This window comes from Dermacentor andersoni, chromosome 5 (assembly GCF_023375885.2).
Source record: "Dermacentor andersoni chromosome 5, qqDerAnde1_hic_scaffold, whole genome shotgun sequence".
Taxonomy (NCBI): domain Eukaryota; kingdom Metazoa; phylum Arthropoda; class Arachnida; order Ixodida; family Ixodidae; genus Dermacentor; species Dermacentor andersoni.
This window is the reverse complement of record NC_092818.1, coordinates 181,800,565-181,822,094: the sequence shown is the minus strand read 5'-3', so window position 1 is coordinate 181,822,094 and position 21,530 is coordinate 181,800,565. Positions and strand designations below refer to the sequence as shown.

Below are 21,530 nucleotides of genomic sequence, written 5' to 3'. Positions count from 1 at the left end.
ACTCTAGTACCAGATGGCCGGGTGTCATAATAACACGCCTTCATTATTCCATCGTAATAAAAGTGAAAGCCCAGTTTAAGACATTGGTTTTTGTGGTCTGCACTTCCACTGTTGCAAATAAATGGCACATAACACATAGTTACGGGGAAGTTGGGAGTATATATATATATATATAGACAGACTGCATTTACAATATATTGTCACGAAGATAACTAAGACGGGCTCGCCGAAACAGAACAGCTTTCTTTTAATGACGACCCCCCCCCCCCCCCACAAAAAAAACAAAAAAACAAAAAAAAAAACCGGGGCACAACTGCGCCCTTCGTCGTTTTCTCTCTGGCGATCGGTACCTGTAGTGGGTGGCGATCGGGACTCGTAGTGGGCAGCTTACTTCGCGTCAATATATTGTCACGTGGTAGTGACGGTCGAGGACACGGCAACAAAACTGTGAATGGCGAAGCTAACCCTGAAATGCTGTGCCCCATAATCAGGCCACACTCAAAACTCGAAGAAAGCAGTGAATACAGTCGGCGATCGTCGAAAACGTGACCAGCGGCTCAAGCGCGTCGGCTTTTATACATCAGTCGTCGAACGTTCTAGAGTAATCGCTGGGACCCGCGTGTCTTCCACAAAGTTCTACACTATTCGCGTCGCGCATACATGCAATCAGATTACACAAGGTTTGGTGACAGACAGTGGATGGAACCATCAATAACATTCCAAAAGCTTCCGATACATGCAGTTGCGTCCTGCGCTGTGCGATAACATTTGTTAGGAGGTGACAAGCGGTCACCCGGCAAAGATAAATCAGTACACGTGTCAATACCCCCTCTTAAAAAGCATCGAAAGCAGAGTCAATGTGGTTAAGATGGCTGACCAGCAACATGATGATGATGATTTTCTGTCATGGCTCGCACCCACTAACGGGGATAGGCCAAGAATCGAGCGGCAGCAGGTAGCTAAAGAAAATTCTTATTTGAAAACGATAAACGCCAAGTAAAAAGAAAAAAAAAACGGAGATGATGAAATAACTAAACTAATATGCGACTGAGCAGTCAGACTAACCTAAAGGTGAATGTTACTAGAGGCTACAATCAAGGAGAAATTAATGTTAATAAAGAATTTAGACAAAATAATTTAGTTGTAGTGAATGCAGATTTGATATATAGAATAATGATACAATAATTAGCAGGACAATAGTTTTGTTTCATGTAAATAATCAAATACTGCGGAACAAACATTTCTGTGACTATAACCTAGTGTCGAGGCTCCAAATGATAATAATACTGGTATACTTAACCCTAATCCAAATTTACAGAGTTGAGCTTCAAGTAATATCGTTCTGTGGTGTGAATATTGTCTACATGATAAAATGTAGTGGTCTATTCAGTCAATTTACTTACATTTGTGGCATAAAGGGGTCACCGTCAGACCAGCTCTATGTAAATAAATATTCAAATGCGGGATGCGACAGCGTAGTCTGGTGTATGTAATTTCCAACTGCCGTGAAGGACACCACTGTTTATTCCAACAAAAACCAAGATGCTGAAAGTCTGGCGATGGTACCAGCGTTAATGTACTTACATCATTTCGGAGACAACATTTTCTGTATCTCGATGCAGTGATGTAAGCTGTGTCGGGTAAAACAGGAATCAAAGGTCCATTTAAAGACGTTTTGGCGAATAAATCTGCCGTTTCATTGAAGTATAAACCGCTGTGGCCAGGAACCCACAGCAAGTTAATTTTTCGTAATGTTGTAGGGGCTAAATTTTGAAACATACTTAAGATAGCTGTATTCGTTGCCGTGGAGAGCGACACACATACCGATAGAGAATCTTTAACTACAACAGCTGACGATTGATTAGGGGGAAGTTTGCGCAGCGCTAGAATAGCAGCCAATAATTCTGCTATGAAAATACACGTGTAATCTGGAAGGCGTATAGAAAAAGACCAACAGAGAGAGGGAGAGAAAATGCCTACGCCAGCCTTCTCTTCAGACTGTGAAGCATTGGTTGTTATTGTATTGCTTGTTTCCAGGCGAGAAAGGTAATCTAGTTATTGGTCACTTAAATATTGGTATGACATTAGTTTAGCATTTGAGGGGAAAATATCGTCAAATTCTATCTGGAGACTTATCTTGGATTGACCTGTTGGTTGAATACGTTGAATTTGTAGATTCAATGGTTTTAGCTGTGTCTGTACAAATACAATTCTGAGATGTACGTAGTCGCGGCCTATGATTATTAAAGAATGAACTAGTTCATTAATGAAAACATACATTGATTTTACTTGAGGAATCGTAAATGCTTAGGTACGTTTGGACTGTGAGGATTCTGAATCTACTTTTTAAACATGGTATTCGCGCTTCCATATACAGAACGGTGTTTTCCAACAAACTTATGGAGGCCAAGGCACAATCGCAGAGCTTCTTTTTCTAATAAAACCAGAGGCTGCATTTTATAAGCTGAGCTGCCGGAAAACAAGACACACCCAAATTCCATGAGGGGTCGGACATACATTTTATATATAATAATTAATGTATGCCTTCGCCACCCATATCGTCGGTTACTGATCTGACGCAATCATCCCACAGCACGAGTTGCCTTCGACCTTTTCAATGTGGCTTTTCCAGTTTAGTGTCCCATCATACGTAATTCCCGGGTATTTAGGAGAATCAACCTGGGGAATGAACTCTTGGCGATACATGAGTGAAATGTGAACGGGAACATCTAATGGATAGAGAAGACGTGCACGTTTAGTGACGTTTAGAGACATATGGTATGTTCTCTATCCAAGTTACAAGAGTGCATAAGTAATTTTGTAACGATTGATAAAGTAAATGTAGATCATCCTTCGATGCAAAAAAAAAAAGGGTTGTCATCGGCATAAACGTATACCTGCATGTCCTGGAGGAAAGAGATGGAGCTTAAAAATATATTAAATAAAACAGGAGATAACACTGACCCTTGTGGTACCTCGCGTTTCTGCTTATACCTAGACGATGAACATCCGCATTGAAAACAGTAAAATTCTCTTCCCCTTAAAAATTCCGAAGCCCATGCCATGATGTATTTCGGAAACCTGTAATTGTCTAATTGCTTTATCAGTATGCCATGCTCCACACAATCATAAGCTTTAGCTAGATCTAGGGTCACTTATTCTGAATATTCTCTTCGGCGACGAGCAAGTTGTATGCGACTCTTTAAGTCTACGTGCGCACACCATATCGAGCACCCAGATCTAAAGCGAATTTGACTGGGGCTAAGTACTAAGTTTTCAGAAATGTAGGTTGTAATTCGGCCATTCAAACTTCCTGCTATCAGTTTAACCAAATTGGATGTGAGAAATTGGTGAAATATTATTAAATTATATCCACATCCCTGTTCTTTAAGTATCGGAATTACCTTAGCAATTTTCCATTCTGAAGTATCCAGGGATTTTTGAGAGAGTAATTTACCATATTCAAAATTTCTTGCGAGGATAATTCATGCAGAATTTTTATCATGGTTGTGTTTACTCCGTCTGGACCTGGCGCTGAAGAAGGCAGAGAGTGAACAACATCCGCAAGTTCTTGTAATGTAACTTCCCTAAATTCGTCTAGCGGTAATGGTTTGAATGAGTACGGTGGAACTATTGAAGTGAATCTGTTTTCTAGTCCCTTTCCAATACTTTCCTACAATTTGGACAATTTACGTGGCGAAAGGGCAAAATAGTTGCTATTTGTTGGAATAGGAATCATCTTTCGAGAGCGTAAAAATCTAAAGAGGTATTTAGATTTATACAGATAAGTGAATTTATTCATATCATACTCATCTTTTGGCTTTAGCTATCGCATGCTTGAAAGATGCAGCAATAAATTGGTAATCCCTCCAATTGTTTGGACACTGATTACAAAGAAGTTTCTTCCAGGCAGATTTTCGTTTTCGGGGAGCGCGCGTGCATTCCGAATTCCCCCATGGACTGAAAGATTCATTTGTGTCGGAGGTTAAATTAAAAAATGCATTCTTCAAGGAACGTTTTAAAACTGTGCAGAGGCCCAAGTATTCTTTTGTATATCCGTACAGGAAAGCATCGCAGACGTCAAGTCCTTTAGAAATTTGTAAGTTTACAAGTGTGGTATTTTTTCTTCTAAAAGAAATCACAGGGAAATCAATATCAAAAATAACAGGAAGGTGATCTCTGTTTGTAGCGCAGTTTATAGTATTCCACGAGGATACAGTTAGAGACGAGCTGCAAAAAGTGCAAACTGTGGCCGATTGAGACTGGCCGCGCACAAACTTAGCAGCTTTTGAATTCAAACAGGATAGATTATTATCAAGAGTCCAGTCCTACAGGCGTTTTCCACCTAAATCAGTTTTAATTAAACTCTAAGACACATGGTGATAATTAGTCACCAGCGAGTACTATGGCTTTTCTGTAGGAAGCAAATGCGCTGTCAAGAGATCGGGTATCTTGTACTGCTGCTGGGAAATATAACTTAATTAAGGTAAAAGGGTAGCAGTCTGGGAGTGTCATGTATAATGATAAAATTTCGCATTCGGCAGACATACACTGATACAAAATTGTGGCATTGTGACTAAATTTAGTTGAAATCAAGCAAGCAACGCCACCACCTCTGGCAGGTTGATCCAAACGAAATAATCGGTAATATTTTAGGAAAACTTTTTGACCATTAGAAAGCCAGGTTTCTCGTAAGACAGTTATGTGTGGGGAAAATTTAGAATAAATATATGATAAATCTGTAGTAGCAGAAACAATCGAATGGCAATTCCACTGCAATATCTTTAGAGATTGAAGATAGAACGGCAGCGGAAATTGCCTGATCCAAAATACTCTCTTTCAAAAAGTTCTTCTTGGAGAGGTTTGCTTCTTTAGATTTTTTAGATTTTGACTTAGGGGAAATTTTGAGGGGAGGAGATCTGGTGCATTTCAGGCTCTTAAGTTCCATTTCTACATTTTGGAACTCTTCGTAATCGTCCCTTAGTGGTTCTGGAGCCGTCTGTTCTACATAAGTAGAAGGTCCTGCACAAGGAGAATCAGCTAATGGATTGGGTGACGATGATTGCTATTGAGCTAGATTTATAACATCAGAAACTTGGGATGCATGCCCCTGGTTTGAGGCAGCACTAATTAACTGTGCCAGCTGACTAGACAGCATTTGTGCCAAGGACTCAAAAATAGTTGTTTCAATATGTTCCATAGCCTTTTTCCGTAGCTTTCCCTACAGCGTCTGCTATGGCCTTGGATACAGAAACATCTACGCCAGCAGTGTGACGAGCTGTTACGCCTGCATATCTCTCGGTTCTTCCTTGAACTTCAGCCACTGCTTCCCTACGTGAGCATCACCTGCGTTCCACGACTTCGAGTATTCTTAATTCTCGTTATTTCGCAGAACAATTCGAATAGTCTGCAGCGTGAGCTTCATTACACAGACAAAATTTCCCTTCCTGGAATATACAGTCTGTGCTGTCATGATTTTCTCCGAAAAGTCGGCTTTGAGCAACTGATATGCAGCCTTTGATGCTGTGCCCGTAACGCCAACATTTCAAGCACTGTAGTGGTCGTGGAAAAAGTGGCTCTACTCTACATATTAGAGGCCATGCCTCGATTCCAGATAGACGGACTGTTCCCGCGAATCTAACAATCACCGATCTCGTAGATGACTTCTTGTTCTCAATAGTTCGGCTACATCGGTATGCAGAAACAGCACCCGCTACTGAAAACAAGTCTAATACTTCTGAGGGGTCCAGGCTTACGTCTATCCCGCAAACTAAGCCTTTCAAGCAATCAAGGTGTGCTGGAATAAACGGGCTCACCGGATTCGATGCAAACTCGGGACAGTTTAGAAGGTCTCGAACGCACTTCTGGTCTGACAAACAGCACAGAATACTACCACAACCAAATTTACGGACCTCGTTGATCTTCTGGAATGAGTAAGTGGCCTTCCAAAGCTCCACCTGAATAGTTTTCAAGTTCTTCATCTGTATGGTTCCCTCATTAGTAGGAACTAGGGCTACAGGAACATTATTGAAGCCACTGTGTAAAAATTTGTCTATCCGCCACTCTCGGGTCACTCTAGAAGCTAGCCAAGGTGAATGCCCTTGTCCAGGAGAAGAAAGAGACATGAGGTTAGTCAGACTGCCTTCAACTCGCAGCACACTAAATGGAAAGGTGAAAAAAAAACGATATAGAAGTCAAAAGAACAACGAAAATGCGAAACGAATAGTATAATAGCGCCGCCCGGTTCTTGACCACACCGCCCAGGGCCAGACGACGACAACGCTCGCCTCACGAAAAGCGTCCAGTTGCATGTTGCATGTTGCATCTGCATGTTGGGCATCTTTGTAGAGAGAGTTTTGGAGCCTCTGCGGCGTCAACATTTGAATCACTGAAAGTACTGAAAGAAATGGGCTGGCGCGCACGTTAATAAATGTCGCATTAATGAAGGCGAGAATCTTGGCGCTTCTTTTTCTGCCCGTATGCCTTTCTTCCCTTGCCACATCTCTCTGGCTTTCCTTCGGGACTCATTACTGGAATAAATTTCTCCGGGGCAAGTGGACGCTGAATTTTTTGTTCCCATGGAACCTCTTTTGCCTTTCTTATTATCGTGAACGGCCTTTCCTCCTGTTACTTTGATGCTTAGATGAACTTGTGTCCTTGATATGTAGTTAATTTTGACCGGTTGAGAGACACTGCTGTGCTGGTTCATTTTTTTTCCCTGCTGGTTCAGTTTCGTTTCAATTTTCCATCTGACCGAGAAGATTGGTTTTTTTTGCAGTGCCGCTTTGTCGGCATCGAAGCGGTTGAGTCTCGCAGTCTCCGGGCTTACCATCGCCTCCAATCCAGAAAAACAAAAAACAAAAACAACAGCAGCGATAGCAGGTAGAATCAGCACCAACGGTGCCCACTCTCCGCGCTACGTCTCGAAAGCTTTCACGTGAAACCTCAAAACAAATTTAGTCTAACTGCGGTGGCGCATGTTTCTGAGGGATATTCTTGTTTTTTTCAGCTAATAAAACGCAGTTGCATTTAAGAGCCCATATATAGCTGTTTCGAGAAAAAGCAAGACAGTAATCAAAGTATGCGACGTCATACCGACTAGAAGCAGAACGCTGCAAACACAGAGAGAGAGAGAGAGAGAGAGAGAGAGACGACGAATGATGATGCAACACAGAAGCACGTCACCATCGCAGGGGAAACACGATCGCGCAAGGAGTTCCCAGCTCTTGCCTTTCCTTGCGCGAGTGCCCCTGGCGCCCTTCAAACTTACTACGTCGAGCAGAGAGCATTACTCTTTTCATGCTTTCTGTCTCGTCGTGTCCAGACGCGACGACTGAGAAAAAGAGATCTATCGATTTCCTGTCTCACGCTCGACGCGCATCGCGGGCTCACGAGGACCAGAAGAGAAGGGAGACAAAGCGAATTGAAAGGTCGCGCTCGGCTTTGACAGAGATGAAAGGAAAGAACGAGAAAAGAAAATTGGTGCTTCGTATGCACATTTCGCTTACTTCAACTTGTCTCGTCTTCATACGTCTCTCCATTTACTGGGTTCTCTTTTATCGTGTTTCCTCTCACGGCGTGGCGAGGCTTTTTTTTTTTTTTTGTCTCGCTCCTTCCCCTTAATGGTGTTCTTTGTTGCCTACCATAAGCTTGGGACCTTTGCCTTAGTAGTACTTTCTTTTTGCAATGAGTGCTTTAAAATTCGCTTAGAAGCTCGCGTCAGAAGCTCGACGTAAACGAGCGGCCTCTTTTGTGCTCGTAGCAAGCTCGTTACAGCCTTGTGCACTTCCGGATTTACGAGCGAATAGAGCTCGGGCGATTTGTGAGGTACTGTAAAGAGAAGCGGATGCGAAGGCATGCGCACGCTGGTAGAACATCCGGAGCCGGTGTAGAAGGTTGTCCTTTTCGTATATTTATTTCTCATATTCTTTTTATCAGTATCATCGGATTTAGTACAACACTGATCAAGGACTATAGGCGAGGTCCAACTCGCGGACGGTTCATGTTGCGGGACACGTGTCTTGTTTCGTCGTTTCCGTTATTCAGCCAACAAATGACCCTCCTAAAACATGTGCTCCGACGCTGCTTTGCTTTTGCCTAGTTGCTCTATCGTAAATAAAGGAGCCATTCATTCGCAAGAGCTAGGTGTTCCAAGTAAATTGTGCGCCTTCGCCTCCACAGGTGTGACGGCTCCACAGCTTGGGCATGAAAGGCGAACACGCAGATTTGTGGTCGTCACTTTGTCATCCTCCGAGGGACTAAACTTTTTTCTTTATTGAAATATATTTCTCTTCCTCGCGCTTCCCTGCTTTGCATCCGTCTGGTGCGCAACTACGTGCGCTCTGCATCGACGGCGAATGCCAACGCTGGGACGTGTTCACATTCGCCGCCATCGCCGGCCTCACACGTGCACCGGCCGCCGGGAACGATTCTTGTCGCGCCAAGCTGTGTGAAATACACATCAAGACTGAAGATAGGGCTAGTCTCTAAAACATTAGGATTGGGGGAACATCAGAAAAAGCGCTAGCAAAAAAAAGGAAAAAAAAAACACGGACAGGGAATGGAAGAGTACCGACACCTGCGCGATCGGCGAGAAGCTGACAAAAACAAAACAAAAACAAATTCAGCGGCGATTTAACGGCATACGCGAGAAAAATGGGTTATTATTACATCGCATCTCTTTGAGGTCCTGAATCCACGAATAAAACCATGTTGTTGCCCACAATGATTGAAAAGTGTTGTTCAGGCGCTCACTACTATATATATATATACACCTCCACCACGTGAGAGCCTTCCCATATTTCTAAAACTTTTTTCTACTTTCACACTTCTAATGCTAACGCATTAAAAGATATAGCTGTACGTCTCCATTTTGTCCATAATTATTGTGCTGCTTCGCCAATATACGTGATTAAATACACGGTAATGTTAACGAGCACAGCAAAATATCATCCGCAATATAACCGCTGGAGATACGCAGTTAGGCTTGCCCCGGTGGGCTTTGCCTGCGGGGCGCATGTGCATAGCAATTTGTACTCGTTTTCAGTTTTACACGTATACTACCTGATTTCATAAATGTCACGTGCTTCGCACAAGCGAATACCCTCCTCAAGAGCAGATGCAGGAAAATGCGTTTTCCGGTTCGTCAGGCCTTAAAAACAGTTGTGCAAAATCACTCGAAACTCCTCGTGTGCCTTCGCCTCGCCGTCTGCATCACACGCCAGTGCTTCTACCACTTCCGTCCATGGCATGGCCCGCCAGCACGCAGCTGGCGCCTTCCGATGGCCGCCCGTTGTTTACAGGCGTATGCTGTTTCTAAGCAAGAAAAAAAAAGCGAAAATTATATCATGGGTTCTCTGTTGGGTGTTTTACGTACGATATGGACAATGCAGCACGAAGTGTCGCACGGTATTTGTGTTTTACATGCGCTGCGAGTTTTATTTAGACTGCACAAACGGTCCACGTGAATGCTGCGCCAGCAAGCTTCTTCGTTGTGTAATCACAATAGTCTTATATCCTCAGCTCTCTCGTGTATTAAGAAGTAGCTGACATGCCTGACTCATGCCAAATTCTCCTTACGATTTATGTCTTATGTAAAGCCAAGTCAGCAGGAGGGCAAGATACACTGCATGTAATAAGCATACGAAATATACTGTAATACAGTTCTTCCTAGAAAATCGCACCAAATGTATCGAACAACAGTACGTCACAGAACAATGTTGGGCAGCTGCGGTCCTCAGAGAAAATAAATGTTAGAAAGAGTGGTAGGAGGGCTTCCCCAACGCGTGGCAGAAGTGTAGCCTAGAACAATAAAAATAGAAAATAGGCATGACAAGCAATTACGAGAAATGATCTTCGGCATGCGTCCTTGCTATCTTGTGCGCCGATTTCTGTTTTCCGGCCGATATTTGTCCTTTGGTATCTCTTCAGCCCCTGCTCCCTTGTAAAAACGGCGTACAGCGCGAAGAAAAAGGACTGAGAGAGACGACAAACACTGCGTTGTTCTTGTCGTTCGCGCTGTACGTCGTTTTTACCATGAATTGCCAACTAGCCCAAGCAACCACAGTTGTTCCCTCCTCTCTGTTGCACCGTGCAGGGTGCACGTCGCAAGCTGGACTTTCTTTGCTTGTTAACCGCCCTGCCTTTCCTCTCTTTCACCTTCTGATAGTGGAATAAATACAGTTTCTCCCTTCGAGTCCTGACAGAATCTTATCACTTTTTAAATAACGTCCCAACTTTGTTTAAATTAGTGCCGTTGTCGTGGTAATAGATGCTGACATTTATGAGCAAGCGTTGGGGTTGTTCACTGTGCTTTCAAAGATTAATTACCCTGCATGACTGCTTCATCTTGGCTTTGTGCAACATGCTAGTGATGGTGTTTTTTTAGGCGCCGAATGGAGCAGCTGTCGGGTGCGAGTGAATGCGGTAAGTTTTTTTTAAAGGGTTAAACAAGGAGCGTATCTCTGAGGCAGTGGTACTATGTGTTATGTTGATGTAGAGGGTAGCGTATGGCGCCGGTTGTTCTATTAGAAGTTCCTGCCTAACATTATACATGAATGAGCTTCTTTTGGGCGATATTGTGGATGGATGCGATTAAAAGAACTCCTTAAGCATTAAAATACAATACAATCTTTTTCACCCGCCCTATAAAGTGTGTCTGTCTTGGTGTTCATGTGTTCTGATATCGTGTTGTCACACGATGTCATTCTTTTAGCTAAGTCAGATTGCTGATGATGCGTGCGTCGCATCTGCATTTAATTTTTCAATCACAAGCGACAGCTCGCTTTCATGTCATTCGATTGTCACAAAAAATTTGTGATAAACACAGGGACCTATTCTTCGTGTAGCACTGCGATTTCGCTTTGCCGGTTTGTGTAGAATGCAACTGCCGCATCGGCCTTTGTTTCTGGCGAGGTAACGCGGTCCCGTTAGGATATCAACACTTTTAATAACAAAAAAACTGTTGTCTTGTCTTCAACGAAGCACTCTTGTCCTGGCTTACGAACACGCAGGTGCTATGACGGTTCACAAAAACAAAGGCACCAGCACAACGTACACCAAACATTCGCAAGGTTGTAGAGGTGTAAATGAAAATGGTGCTCAGAGCATGTCCAGCCGGCGTTAGCGACATTTTCCAGTGTAGCATCCTTCGAGACCCAAAACTTCGCCTCCAGGCCAGGTTTGTATGAGTGTCCTTGGCACCAACTGAGTGGCCAGAAATGCTGTCGTAGAAGAGCGTACAAGTCCTCAGACGAATAAAAAGCAGGGTTGTTGGTGAGGCAGTGAATTCTCAGTTGCTTGCGTTTTGCGTGATGACTGGCGCCACTTTTCACAGCTTCGGCAGTACAATCAAAACCAGTAGACTCGACAGCAATGGCACCAACACGCAGGTTGCTCCATTGGATACTGCACAGGTTTGAGAGGTAAAACAACAACAACAACAACAACAACAACAACAACAACAACAACAACAACAAGCAAATGAAGAACAAACTTGAGCTACAGGATGACGAGCGAAGGTTCTGTTTGTTCCTCGAGAATTCTCTGATTTCATTATCTATATATTCACTGTTTTATTCTTATCATAATAGCATGTAACCAAAAGGAAAGAGTCTGCTATCGACTAAGATGCGAGGATCTTTGAAGCATATAAAATGATGATTTAAGAGCTAATTTTCACGCCATAAACATTTTACAGACACAGCATGAATGACGTTATCGCCGGGATCGGCCAGTTGCCATCAATGATGCTAAAAAAAAGAACGAAGAGAGAATTAAACGAGCTGTCTTGAAATAAGTTTTCCAGTAAGCATTATTTTAATTGAAGCATTACCGAGGAGCAAATGTGCTCATTAGTAGCACAATTTATCGCAAATTAATTTTACCTTTAAGCGTTGTAAATGAGAGCTCGTTATTCAGAAAGAATCTAGACACCCAAACGCACCGTCTTTGCTGGCTGCTCTGAATCCCGACATGGCTCGGTGCTTGTTTTTGATGCTCGCCTCCGCGCTGCTGGTATTGAGGACATTCGACAGCGTCACCGTGCAGCGCAGATGCATGCGTTCATCCTCGAAGTGTTCGGGCCGTACCCTGAATCGGAGGCCCAGTGATGCAGCGTACCTCGGGTATCTCTGCAGCTCGTGCCTCACCAGGTACTCAGGACGGGCCTGCAGGTGGCAACAATCACGAGCTTCTCCCGGTTTTTGCGAAGGGCACTTACAATTACTTCCTAAAGAAGGTGTCCTCGTTTTGTATTGTACTACTTTTTATCTTTATTTGCAGAAATGTGGAGGTCTATGTAAGAAAAAGATGTTGCTATGCTCTCGTATGAGCATATCATTGCGAAAGGCGTTAGAAAGTTGTTAAGGAGATTTCGTTGGGCTCCAAGCAGTCTTGTAGCCGGAAACCGCCATCTGAGAGGAGTTTATTCACGTTTTTGGTTACAGTATACTTGGAAACCAGTGGCATATTCACTAGTATGACGTCACACCTCCTCGTTTTATTACCTTTTGTGACACAGGAGGAGTTGAGATGGCACGCTCTTTACGATTCAACAAACTTGCTATAGAACAAGACTAAAGGGAAAACGATGGAAGTGACTGCTTCCATGTAAGGTCTTATAGTTCTTTACATCAGCACAATTCTCTAGGTAAATTTCGCTCAAGTATTAACGGACGTCAAGAGTAAATATGCATGTGGCCGCTTACCTCTTTGTCGTTAATGAACCACCTCAACTCCGGAGGCCGGTCGTACTCTGAAGATCTGCAGGTCAGGTTCACAAGGTCGTTGACTCGGTACTTTGGCGCACCACCGTCGATTCTGGGACTATGCGGGCTGGCCTCTAAAGGTAACACATCGAAAATAACCGCATGAGGTGCGCTAATAACGGAGTAGCAACGACGTTTGTGAATACTCAGTTGTAAGCATATATGTTATCGACGCTGTGTGAATGAGGGCGACCTACGGGGTTTTGCGTGCATACAGCTAATCTATGGGGAATGTATGACAACTATATTGATGGAGGAGGACATCGGAGTGTTAATCGATATATCTATGGAATGACACTTCTGGAACATAATAACTGGCTTTGCAGCTAAGCTCGACGATATCCTTAAATGCATCGATATAGCTAAAATACACCGCTTTACGCAGGTATTTAAGTAAACCGCCACTAGAATGCACCTAAGCGCCAAATTTGCTTTCATAGGTTGCGTGTTTGCACTGCTGCACACTTTCTTTAAATTATGTATAGAAAGGCACTGCGAATGCATTTAGGCCCTGCTGTCTTTATTTACGTCTCGCTCCCTCTTTCTGTCCCGTCTTCTTTTTTCCACTCCAAGCATCACGTGCCGTGAGCACTGTCATAATAAATTTGAGAAATGTGGCAATCTATTAATTGCATTCGTCAACGGCACACTACGCGAACGTTCATATTGAGTCGGGATATAATACGTAAATGAGGTTCAAGCTTCCACGCTTATGCTTTGGAGCACTAATAGGAATGTATTTCTCACGCAATTACAAGTTATCCTGTACCGTGTGCATGTGTGCGCACGCATTTGTTTCCTTTGATCTTTGTGCTCCTTATAAACTTCGCGCAATTGTGTCACTTTCTGCCAAAACGTATACAGGGCAGGTGCCTTTTCAATCAGCTTGAAGTTTTTATTTATCACTACCCTTGCCAACCGGATTTTTTTCTATGTTGTTGCTCTGCGGCAAGTTTTTGTGGTATAATGCTGCTTTATAAATGTGAGCGTAAAAATGTTGAGTTTTTGACGGGCGAAAAGATCTGCAAATTTGAAACCCGGAACCTGACGTATAAGTTAATTTTGCAAAATATTGGCGATAAACGTGGCGTATTAAACATGTTCATGTCCCCATTTTTTTTTATACTGGAGACTCGTGAGCAAGCGCGCAGTTATGAAAATAGAAGCGTGCTTAGATTAACTAGGCTACTTTCTTTTCGAAATGCGATAGTCAAACGACAGGTTCAAATGCACACTAAAGAGAAACAACACATTCGTTTAGACTGATAAGATATCTTAAATCTCTATTTTCCGTAAGCTCGTGGTAATAGGGTAATTATTAGAAGCGGGAAATGAAGCTCACAGTTAATTTTTTTTAAATTTCACACCGAATCCTCAACGGAGGTGTTTTTACGTACTTGAGTTTTCTGACTAAATAAGTGCTCCTGACACTTGCAAAGTTCAATATTATGCCGTTTTAGAACACAATAACCTCCAGTTTACGGGAAAAAAAAGTTATCTAGGTCCCAGCAGACGCCATCAAATTCGTGACGCCATGGCTAGCTGGTGCGAAAACTTCAAGGCGGCGGCGCCACAAGTCCTTGAGTCTTTTCTGACTTAGTGAGCCTCTTGTCAAGGTAATAATGACTGCTTTGGTATTGTAGAAAGTTAATTCAATAATACGTCTGAGATAATTTTTATCTTTAGAGTTCCTTTAAGAGGGCAAGTGTATTTGTTAGAGATAAGGCCTACTTAGATTTGCACCACTGCCAGAGAACAATTTTCCGTATTTTCTTGGTGGTTATCCAATCACACCTGGATACGGTATGGAAGGAACCGTGTCGCCGACAATAAGCTCTTCGCTGGATGTCAGGAACGTCTCAGATATGACGCTGACACACTTGAGCCGCAGCGAGCTGCCAGTCACGTGGTAGGGCTGCAGGACGAATGACAGGAGGACTCCTGAACTCTGCAGCCCTTCAGAGTCATACAGGGTCTCCAGGCCGTGCACATCGCTGAACGGAACCTGCAAGAAAAAAAAGAAACCTTGCAGAGCATCCCACATAAAATAAGTCGTATTTTTAATAGAAATACGGAGCTGATAAATGCGAGCAAAACTGATAAAGCGGAGTCCGCAGGCACATCGCATAGCTCAAGATACTTATTTTCAGTTTAGATAATCACGTGAGTCATCGTTATCATATTCATCTGGTTTAGGTTGGCTACAGGATGAAAATGACTTCAAAAGATCTCAAATCACCCCTTTCTTGTGTGCTGTGACTGGAGATTTTCTAATCTCCTCACTCAATCTAGTCTCTGGTCGCCCTCAACTGCGTATCCTTTATTTAGCGCCACTTGTTCGTCGAATAGTCAACCGATTATCTGTTTTACGCATTGCAAGAGCGGTCCCATTCCACGTTCTTTTCAATGACAGAGCGTTTTTTAAAGAACAGCTCTCTATATTCTTAAATGTAGCATATTTTGTGATTGTGCATAGATGATAAAATTATTGACTTCCATCTGAAAAAAACATCAAATTTATTTGTTGCCCACACGTGTCCTTTCGTGGGATTCTTAAATGGCAAGGTTTAATGAAAAAGTCATGAGCCTTTCCACTCTGTGAATGTGGATGACGAGCGAAGCTGTTTAGCACACGACACAGAGGTGACATATAATTTTGAACAAAGGCACGAACGTATTTATTCTACTGATCGGCGGTCACAGTGGCGATAGGTATGCACACACATTCTCGTATCACCTCTGTTATTGAATGTCTTACGTCATTGTCTTAGGTGACGGATGGTCACGTAAGACAATGAATGGCTCATACCTCCTTAAGCAATTGTTCATACCACTGTTAAAGAAAAGCTCGGTGCTCTTTCACTCTGTGAAGAAGGACGAACAGCGAAGCTGTGTACGTGGGCTTCTTAATGACGAACTGCACCTCCGCTGCGGGTCGGCCCGGCATTGCACTATCTTCGGAATCGGCCCACGATGTACAATGCTTAAAGCCTGCTTCACTTCCGCCGTGGGGCGGCCCGGCATGGCACCTTCTTCGGAATCGGCACATGTATGGGGAGTTTTGTGTCCACACACATACACGATCATGGGGGAACTAGCCCATAACAGCTTCGATGTAAAATTGGTTACGTCTTTGTGTTTCTTAATTAATTAACAAATTAATTATTCATTTATTTAATGACGACCACGAACGGGGGAGCGCTGGCACGAGCGCGGTAGCACCGAGGGGCCCCAACGAGCCAGATGTGGAATATGACGACGATGCTGGAACCAATCTCGATGATGATAGCTTGTGTTAATACAGGGACACGATCCTCAGGAAAGTAGCCCTTAACAACTTCGCTGTACAAAAATTTAACGCGGCCTCCCCATAACGACGACTGAAAAGCACTGAAATTCTACGCTGCAATGATGAGCGGCAACGCAGCCAGCTGTACAAGAAGAGAGCGACGACGAACGCGGGAGCACTGGCACGAGCGCGTTCGCGCGGTAGCACCGAAGGGTCCCAACGAGCTAGTTAGCGGGTTGTTCACTGATGACGAAAATGCTCTAGCCATATACAGCTTCGCTGTACAAGCAAAAAAAAAAAAATATTATGAAGAGCCGACGCTCTGTGCGAATAAATGTGAGCAACATGTTTGTAAAAGGCTGGCACTTGTGTATCTGACGGCAACGGCAAGGCGACGACGACAGCGATGACGGTGGCATGACAACCGATTTACTGTACACCGGCGACGAAACGTTACAGCGTATTCATTTACGCCGTAAGCTGATCCCGAAAATCAACATTATCTCGGGGACAATACACACCTCTTGGTCGTTGACGTGCCAGACAAGCTTGGCAGCAGGTAGCGAGTACGGGGCCCTGCAAGACACGTCAACACGTTCCCCGACTTCGTACTTGGCTCGCGTGCCTCGGATCTTGGGTGGGTGCTCGGGAATCACTGTCACAAAGAAGACAAAATTCATACATACATTTTTGAGAAGGCCATTTACATATAGCAGTGTGATGTTCTGACTTCACGCGAAAAAAGAAAGAAAGAAAGAAAGAAAGACAGAAAGAAAGAAAGAAAGAGAGAAAGAAAGAAAGAGAACATTACCATTGACAATGCTGCACTCATTAAGAGAAACGTCTTCGTCGAAACACTGCTCCAAGTAGACTTATCGCTTGCTTCGCATCACGCAGGGTCACTAAGGATCTTTGTTGACGCTTTTAGTTTCTAGTTTTTTAGTTTCTATTGAAGTTTTTAGTTTTTTAGTTTGAATTGTACAAATATTAATTGTACGGTGAAGGGGGGGGGGGCAGTTAACATTATGTGATGCCTGCATATTGTGTATCTATTGAGGAATATTTAGCTCACCAAAATCAGTTTCTCAAGCCAAAAAGATGAAGTTAAGGCAAATATACGATGCCCATTATTTTCACAGACAGGCGCCTTTTGTACACCGAGAAGTGTTCACCATTATTTGCTCGTTTGATCCAAGTATAGATTCCATCGAAGCCCTCACACGAGGCAAAACAATTTGCTTTCTAACAAAGGGACGCTTATTCAACGAAAACACACAGGCTCTACGTGCAATTGTGCACTAAATGCTTTAAGCTTGCGTCGGTGTATCTTATACAAAAGCCAGACACAAATTCAAGAATTCAAAATGCATACTTGCAAAAGTGCTACATCTCTATGCTGCACTCTACAACCTAATGCACCCAACACTTCTGGAGCAGGCGACTTGTGAAGTGCAGCATGGGAACCCCATGATGCCACACAGCCTGCTTATTGACTCTGATCACTGTTCCCACATTTACATCAATATTTATAAAATATTTGCGGATACTAAACAAACATAAACCGACGGTAACGGGCATCATAAGTCCTGTACGAATTTTATCTAGGCCTCCCGAATGAACACACTCGTGAAGTACCCAGGCATAATTTCCATGATTGTTCTCCAGAAGACTGGCAAGCTATCCCGTTTACACGAATAAACGCAGCCTAAAATGCTATCAACTATGTTGAAAGAAAACTGCAAATGAAAATATATGCATTCATTATTTCGGAGACATAGTCCTTGAGTTACCAGATGACTATACAGTGACTTGCACGTTACTATAACAAAACTATGAGAAATTAGTGCGCTAAGTGATGTGCCTGTAAAATAATTATACCCTTTCTTTAAAAAAGAAGATTCTTAAACGTGTTTTCGAAAGCGTTATTTAAACTTTTTACGCCATGTTTCTCACTCTGCCGAGGGAATTCTGCGTTACACGAAGTTCACATTTGGTTTAAATAAGGCACGCGCTATGGGTCGCGTGTATGCAGAGCTGACAGTGTTCCGGTTGATTACGTCCTCTGTAATGAATCGCGTAACGAAGAGCTCCAGAGCCTATATGATTGACTTTAACGAGCGACGCAAGATTTTTCAAGCAGCTGTTACATAACTACTAATGTCACCAGGATTGAACTTACCAACAATAAGTGGACCACTAAGGAAAATCTTCATTCGAATTTAAATGCGTTTAGATCAATGCAGGTCTCGCAAACAACTTCTGAAAAAAGTGTTTCCAAATATAACTCTGCCGTTATTAACTACATTTCCCAATTCCCAGAAATAACTCTGCCTTACAGAATCTTCATATTTAACAAAAATCAAGGGCATCCTAAGTGATACGTGTCATAAAATTTTAACGCTAGCTGCTCAGTTTGAAGCATTACAAAAAATTCATGACCCCTCATGTTTAGGGGGTATCTTCATGCGTTATGCGACGTTCGCCAGCTGTCCTCTGTGAACTAAAGGAGACACCTTGTTTCTGTTTGGTGAAAGTAAGGGCCACGTAATGTGTCACGTGGAGGTAAAGCTCAAAGTGGGTGGGTTTATTGCGGCTTTTGCAATAAATTACGTATGCAAGAACTCCGGAACGTTATGGGTGTTTTAAGAGTGCGCAGAATTTAGCCCATTTCCCTGGCTGAACCACCGAGCCACCATGATTAAATTTAGCGAGAACGGGAGAAAGGCTATGACAAATCTTTGTGCCAAGATAAATGCGTGTGAAATAATACTGCCCTTGCGATAAATTTAAGCAAGAATTCGAAAACGTCATACCGCCGCTATCCGCCAAGCTTCCCAATAACATGAAACAACTATTTTATACCAAATGTTCGTGTTCTGGAAACGGGGGTCACGTTCAGTACAATGGGTTACGAAAGTCCCTTTCCTGGTCAGATTAGACGCGTGGCAAATAGCTACTGAACTCGTGTCTTTCGCTTATTTTTTGTTATACGAAGTTCGTGGTAGGTTTCTGCGGTGTACTCGATGAACTACAAAATGCGCAATGTTTATATTTGCTTAAATTTAGAGGTGGGTTATTAGAAATAAGGTTCAAAACGTGCGGAAAAATTACATGCCTTAGCAGTAAATTAAGTATTCAGGTTATAGGGGCTGTTATAGCTGTGTTTTAGGAACAACGCAGAATTTAACACGCGGCTCTGGTGGAACTGTAAACTCAAAGATCACGTTACCTGGGGGAGTGCATGTGGTTAAATTATTGCACTTGTAAAATTAATTTACCAAGTGCCCGAATGCGTTATACGACGGAAAGTTTTAAACGGGCCAGTAACATAGGTGCAGTAGGCGATGTAATAGGGCAATTTAAATTTTTATTGCAGCTGCCCAAAAGAATCTGCTTGGATGGAAATTGGGTTGTGATTCTGCAAGGTCAACCGAGTCTGCAGTTATGTTACCCTAACACCTCTGAAGAAGATCTTGTCCTTGCCGCTAATGTGTTTTCAATAATACTTCGGGCCAAGGCTACGTTATTTTGGGGTCCGAATTCTTAATAATGAACTTGGTGTCCTTGTTTCTGAAAACCATCTGGGCTCATGGACTGTGTTTCAGTTGTTCTCGACCAAAGCAAGTTGCGTAATCGGCTCGCTTATGGCTCGCACGTGGTCGTCAGAGGAGTCAGGCTGCCACCTCTCCAGGGTCACTAGTTTAAGTGTAGACGCGAGTTTTGCCAGGATCACTCATCCAGGGTCATCGTACAATACGCGAGCATGGTCCAGGAAGACGCCACAGCCGTGCTAGCAAACTTGCCTGACTGCCCATGTACAAGCATGGTCAAAAGTATACGGGATGCGGCTTCCGCGCTATGATGGTGGTATACCAATACTGTATTAATTAATTAATTAATTAATTAATTAATGAAACAATGATATTAATATTAGCAATGTTAATTATTATTATTATTATTATCATTATTATTATTATTATGATTATTATTATTAATAATTAATTATGAGTACTGTACTAATACAGTACTCATAGCACATATGAAATCCAGGCCGGGTGCCTAGACGCAGGAAATATTAATATTTTCTCAGATAGCAAATTCTGCGCGCGCCTCCATGATACTGCCTTTCTTCATTTAATGTGCCTTTATATGATATCTGATATTTCGTGCGACGAGTTTCTCACGCCTATCGTCTCCAACGGCGGCGGATCAGTGGCAACGTAGTAGCACACGCCAAATCCTGCGCTAATCTTCTGAGTTTTCCCACGTCATGGTTGGAACGATTTTTAAAATTTTTATTTTGGAATACCTTACAGGCCTTTATGAAGGTAAGGCTGGATTAAGAAACACAATAGAAGCGCTATTCAAAGCAATAAAAAATCATGAGCCATACCACTCTGTGAAGGTGGATGACCAGCGAACCTGCTAATACAGGACACAGAATTAAGTGACACAGAATTTTGAACAAAAATATGAACCCATTTATTGTCTTGATCAGTGGTCATCGTGACGATAGGTACGCACGCACATTCTCGTATCACCTCTGATATTATTATATTAAGTTCATCATATTCGCGTATAGTCCGGACTCCCGAGGAGCGATGCTTCTGCGAAGAGCGACGGCAGGAACACAGACGAGAATGCAACCATCGCCGGTGGGCGGCAAACACTACCGATGAAGCTCACAAGGATGGCTTGGTGGGCTAGTTGGTATACCATCTCAAAGAGTTAACAGCACACACAGACGGGGACAGAGAGAAGAACAACAGGACACAGCGCTGAACCTGCTGTCCTTCACTCTGTCCCAGTCTGTGGGCGCTGTTAACCCTTTAAAAGCACCGATGAAGATCGTTCACAAAACGCCAAGCGCATGCTGGACGTCGGTCTTCGTAGGCGCGTTGCTCTTTGGGAGTCCGGACTATACGCGGCTTCTACAATACGACGACAGAAGAGAAATGAAATTAAAAATGGAGAACTGCAACTTGTTTTTCTGTATTTTTATACATTCGCGTGGACGACGGCACCGCCACCGCGGGAGAGCGGAAGGAAAGGAAACTAGATACGCAAGCACTTGAAACGCCGACAAAGAGAGGGCGGTGCGAACGTAGACATCCGGCATCTTATACCAAAAATGTTGGCGAGATACGCCATGCCCCAGTTGAATACACAGAACAACTGGTTGACTTCCTGAAGGATATTGCATGGTGTGACATCTGCCCGTCGTCAGGCGAGCTACAATCGCCAAGAAAACGTAGCGATAGAATTACGCTCACTGAGAACCATTATTCTGCGTTTCAGTGAAGACAGATTATTGCCGCAAAGAGTGCACTTGCGCTTCACGAGTCCTCCTGTAGAAGAATACCGTGATCCTGCTCTGAGATGCTACAACTGCGACAGATTTGCACATTTGGCCAAGAACCGCAGCAGTCCACGCCGCTGCAAGATATGCTCAGAAGACCACAACCACACAGAGT

At 43.2% G+C, this 21,530-nt stretch overlaps 1 protein-coding gene across 1 annotated transcript in view; it reads right to left on the bottom strand.

Moving 5' to 3' along the window:
* Positions 1–10,928: 10,928 nt before the first annotated feature.
* Positions 10,929–21,530, bottom strand: part of LOC126531694 (uncharacterized) — a 51,795-nt gene continuing 41,193 nt past the window's right edge. The window contains exons 4-8 of the mRNA XM_050179361.2: positions 16,578–16,711; positions 14,562–14,772; positions 12,708–12,841; positions 11,945–12,167; positions 10,929–11,406 (exon numbers count right to left, since the gene is read on the bottom strand). Of these exons, the coding sequence (XP_050035318.1) occupies positions 11,330–11,406; positions 11,945–12,167; positions 12,708–12,841; positions 14,562–14,772; positions 16,578–16,711 (779 nt within the window). The 3' untranslated portion in view covers positions 10,929–11,329. The remainder of the gene's footprint in view (positions 11,407–11,944; positions 12,168–12,707; positions 12,842–14,561; positions 14,773–16,577; positions 16,712–21,530) is intronic.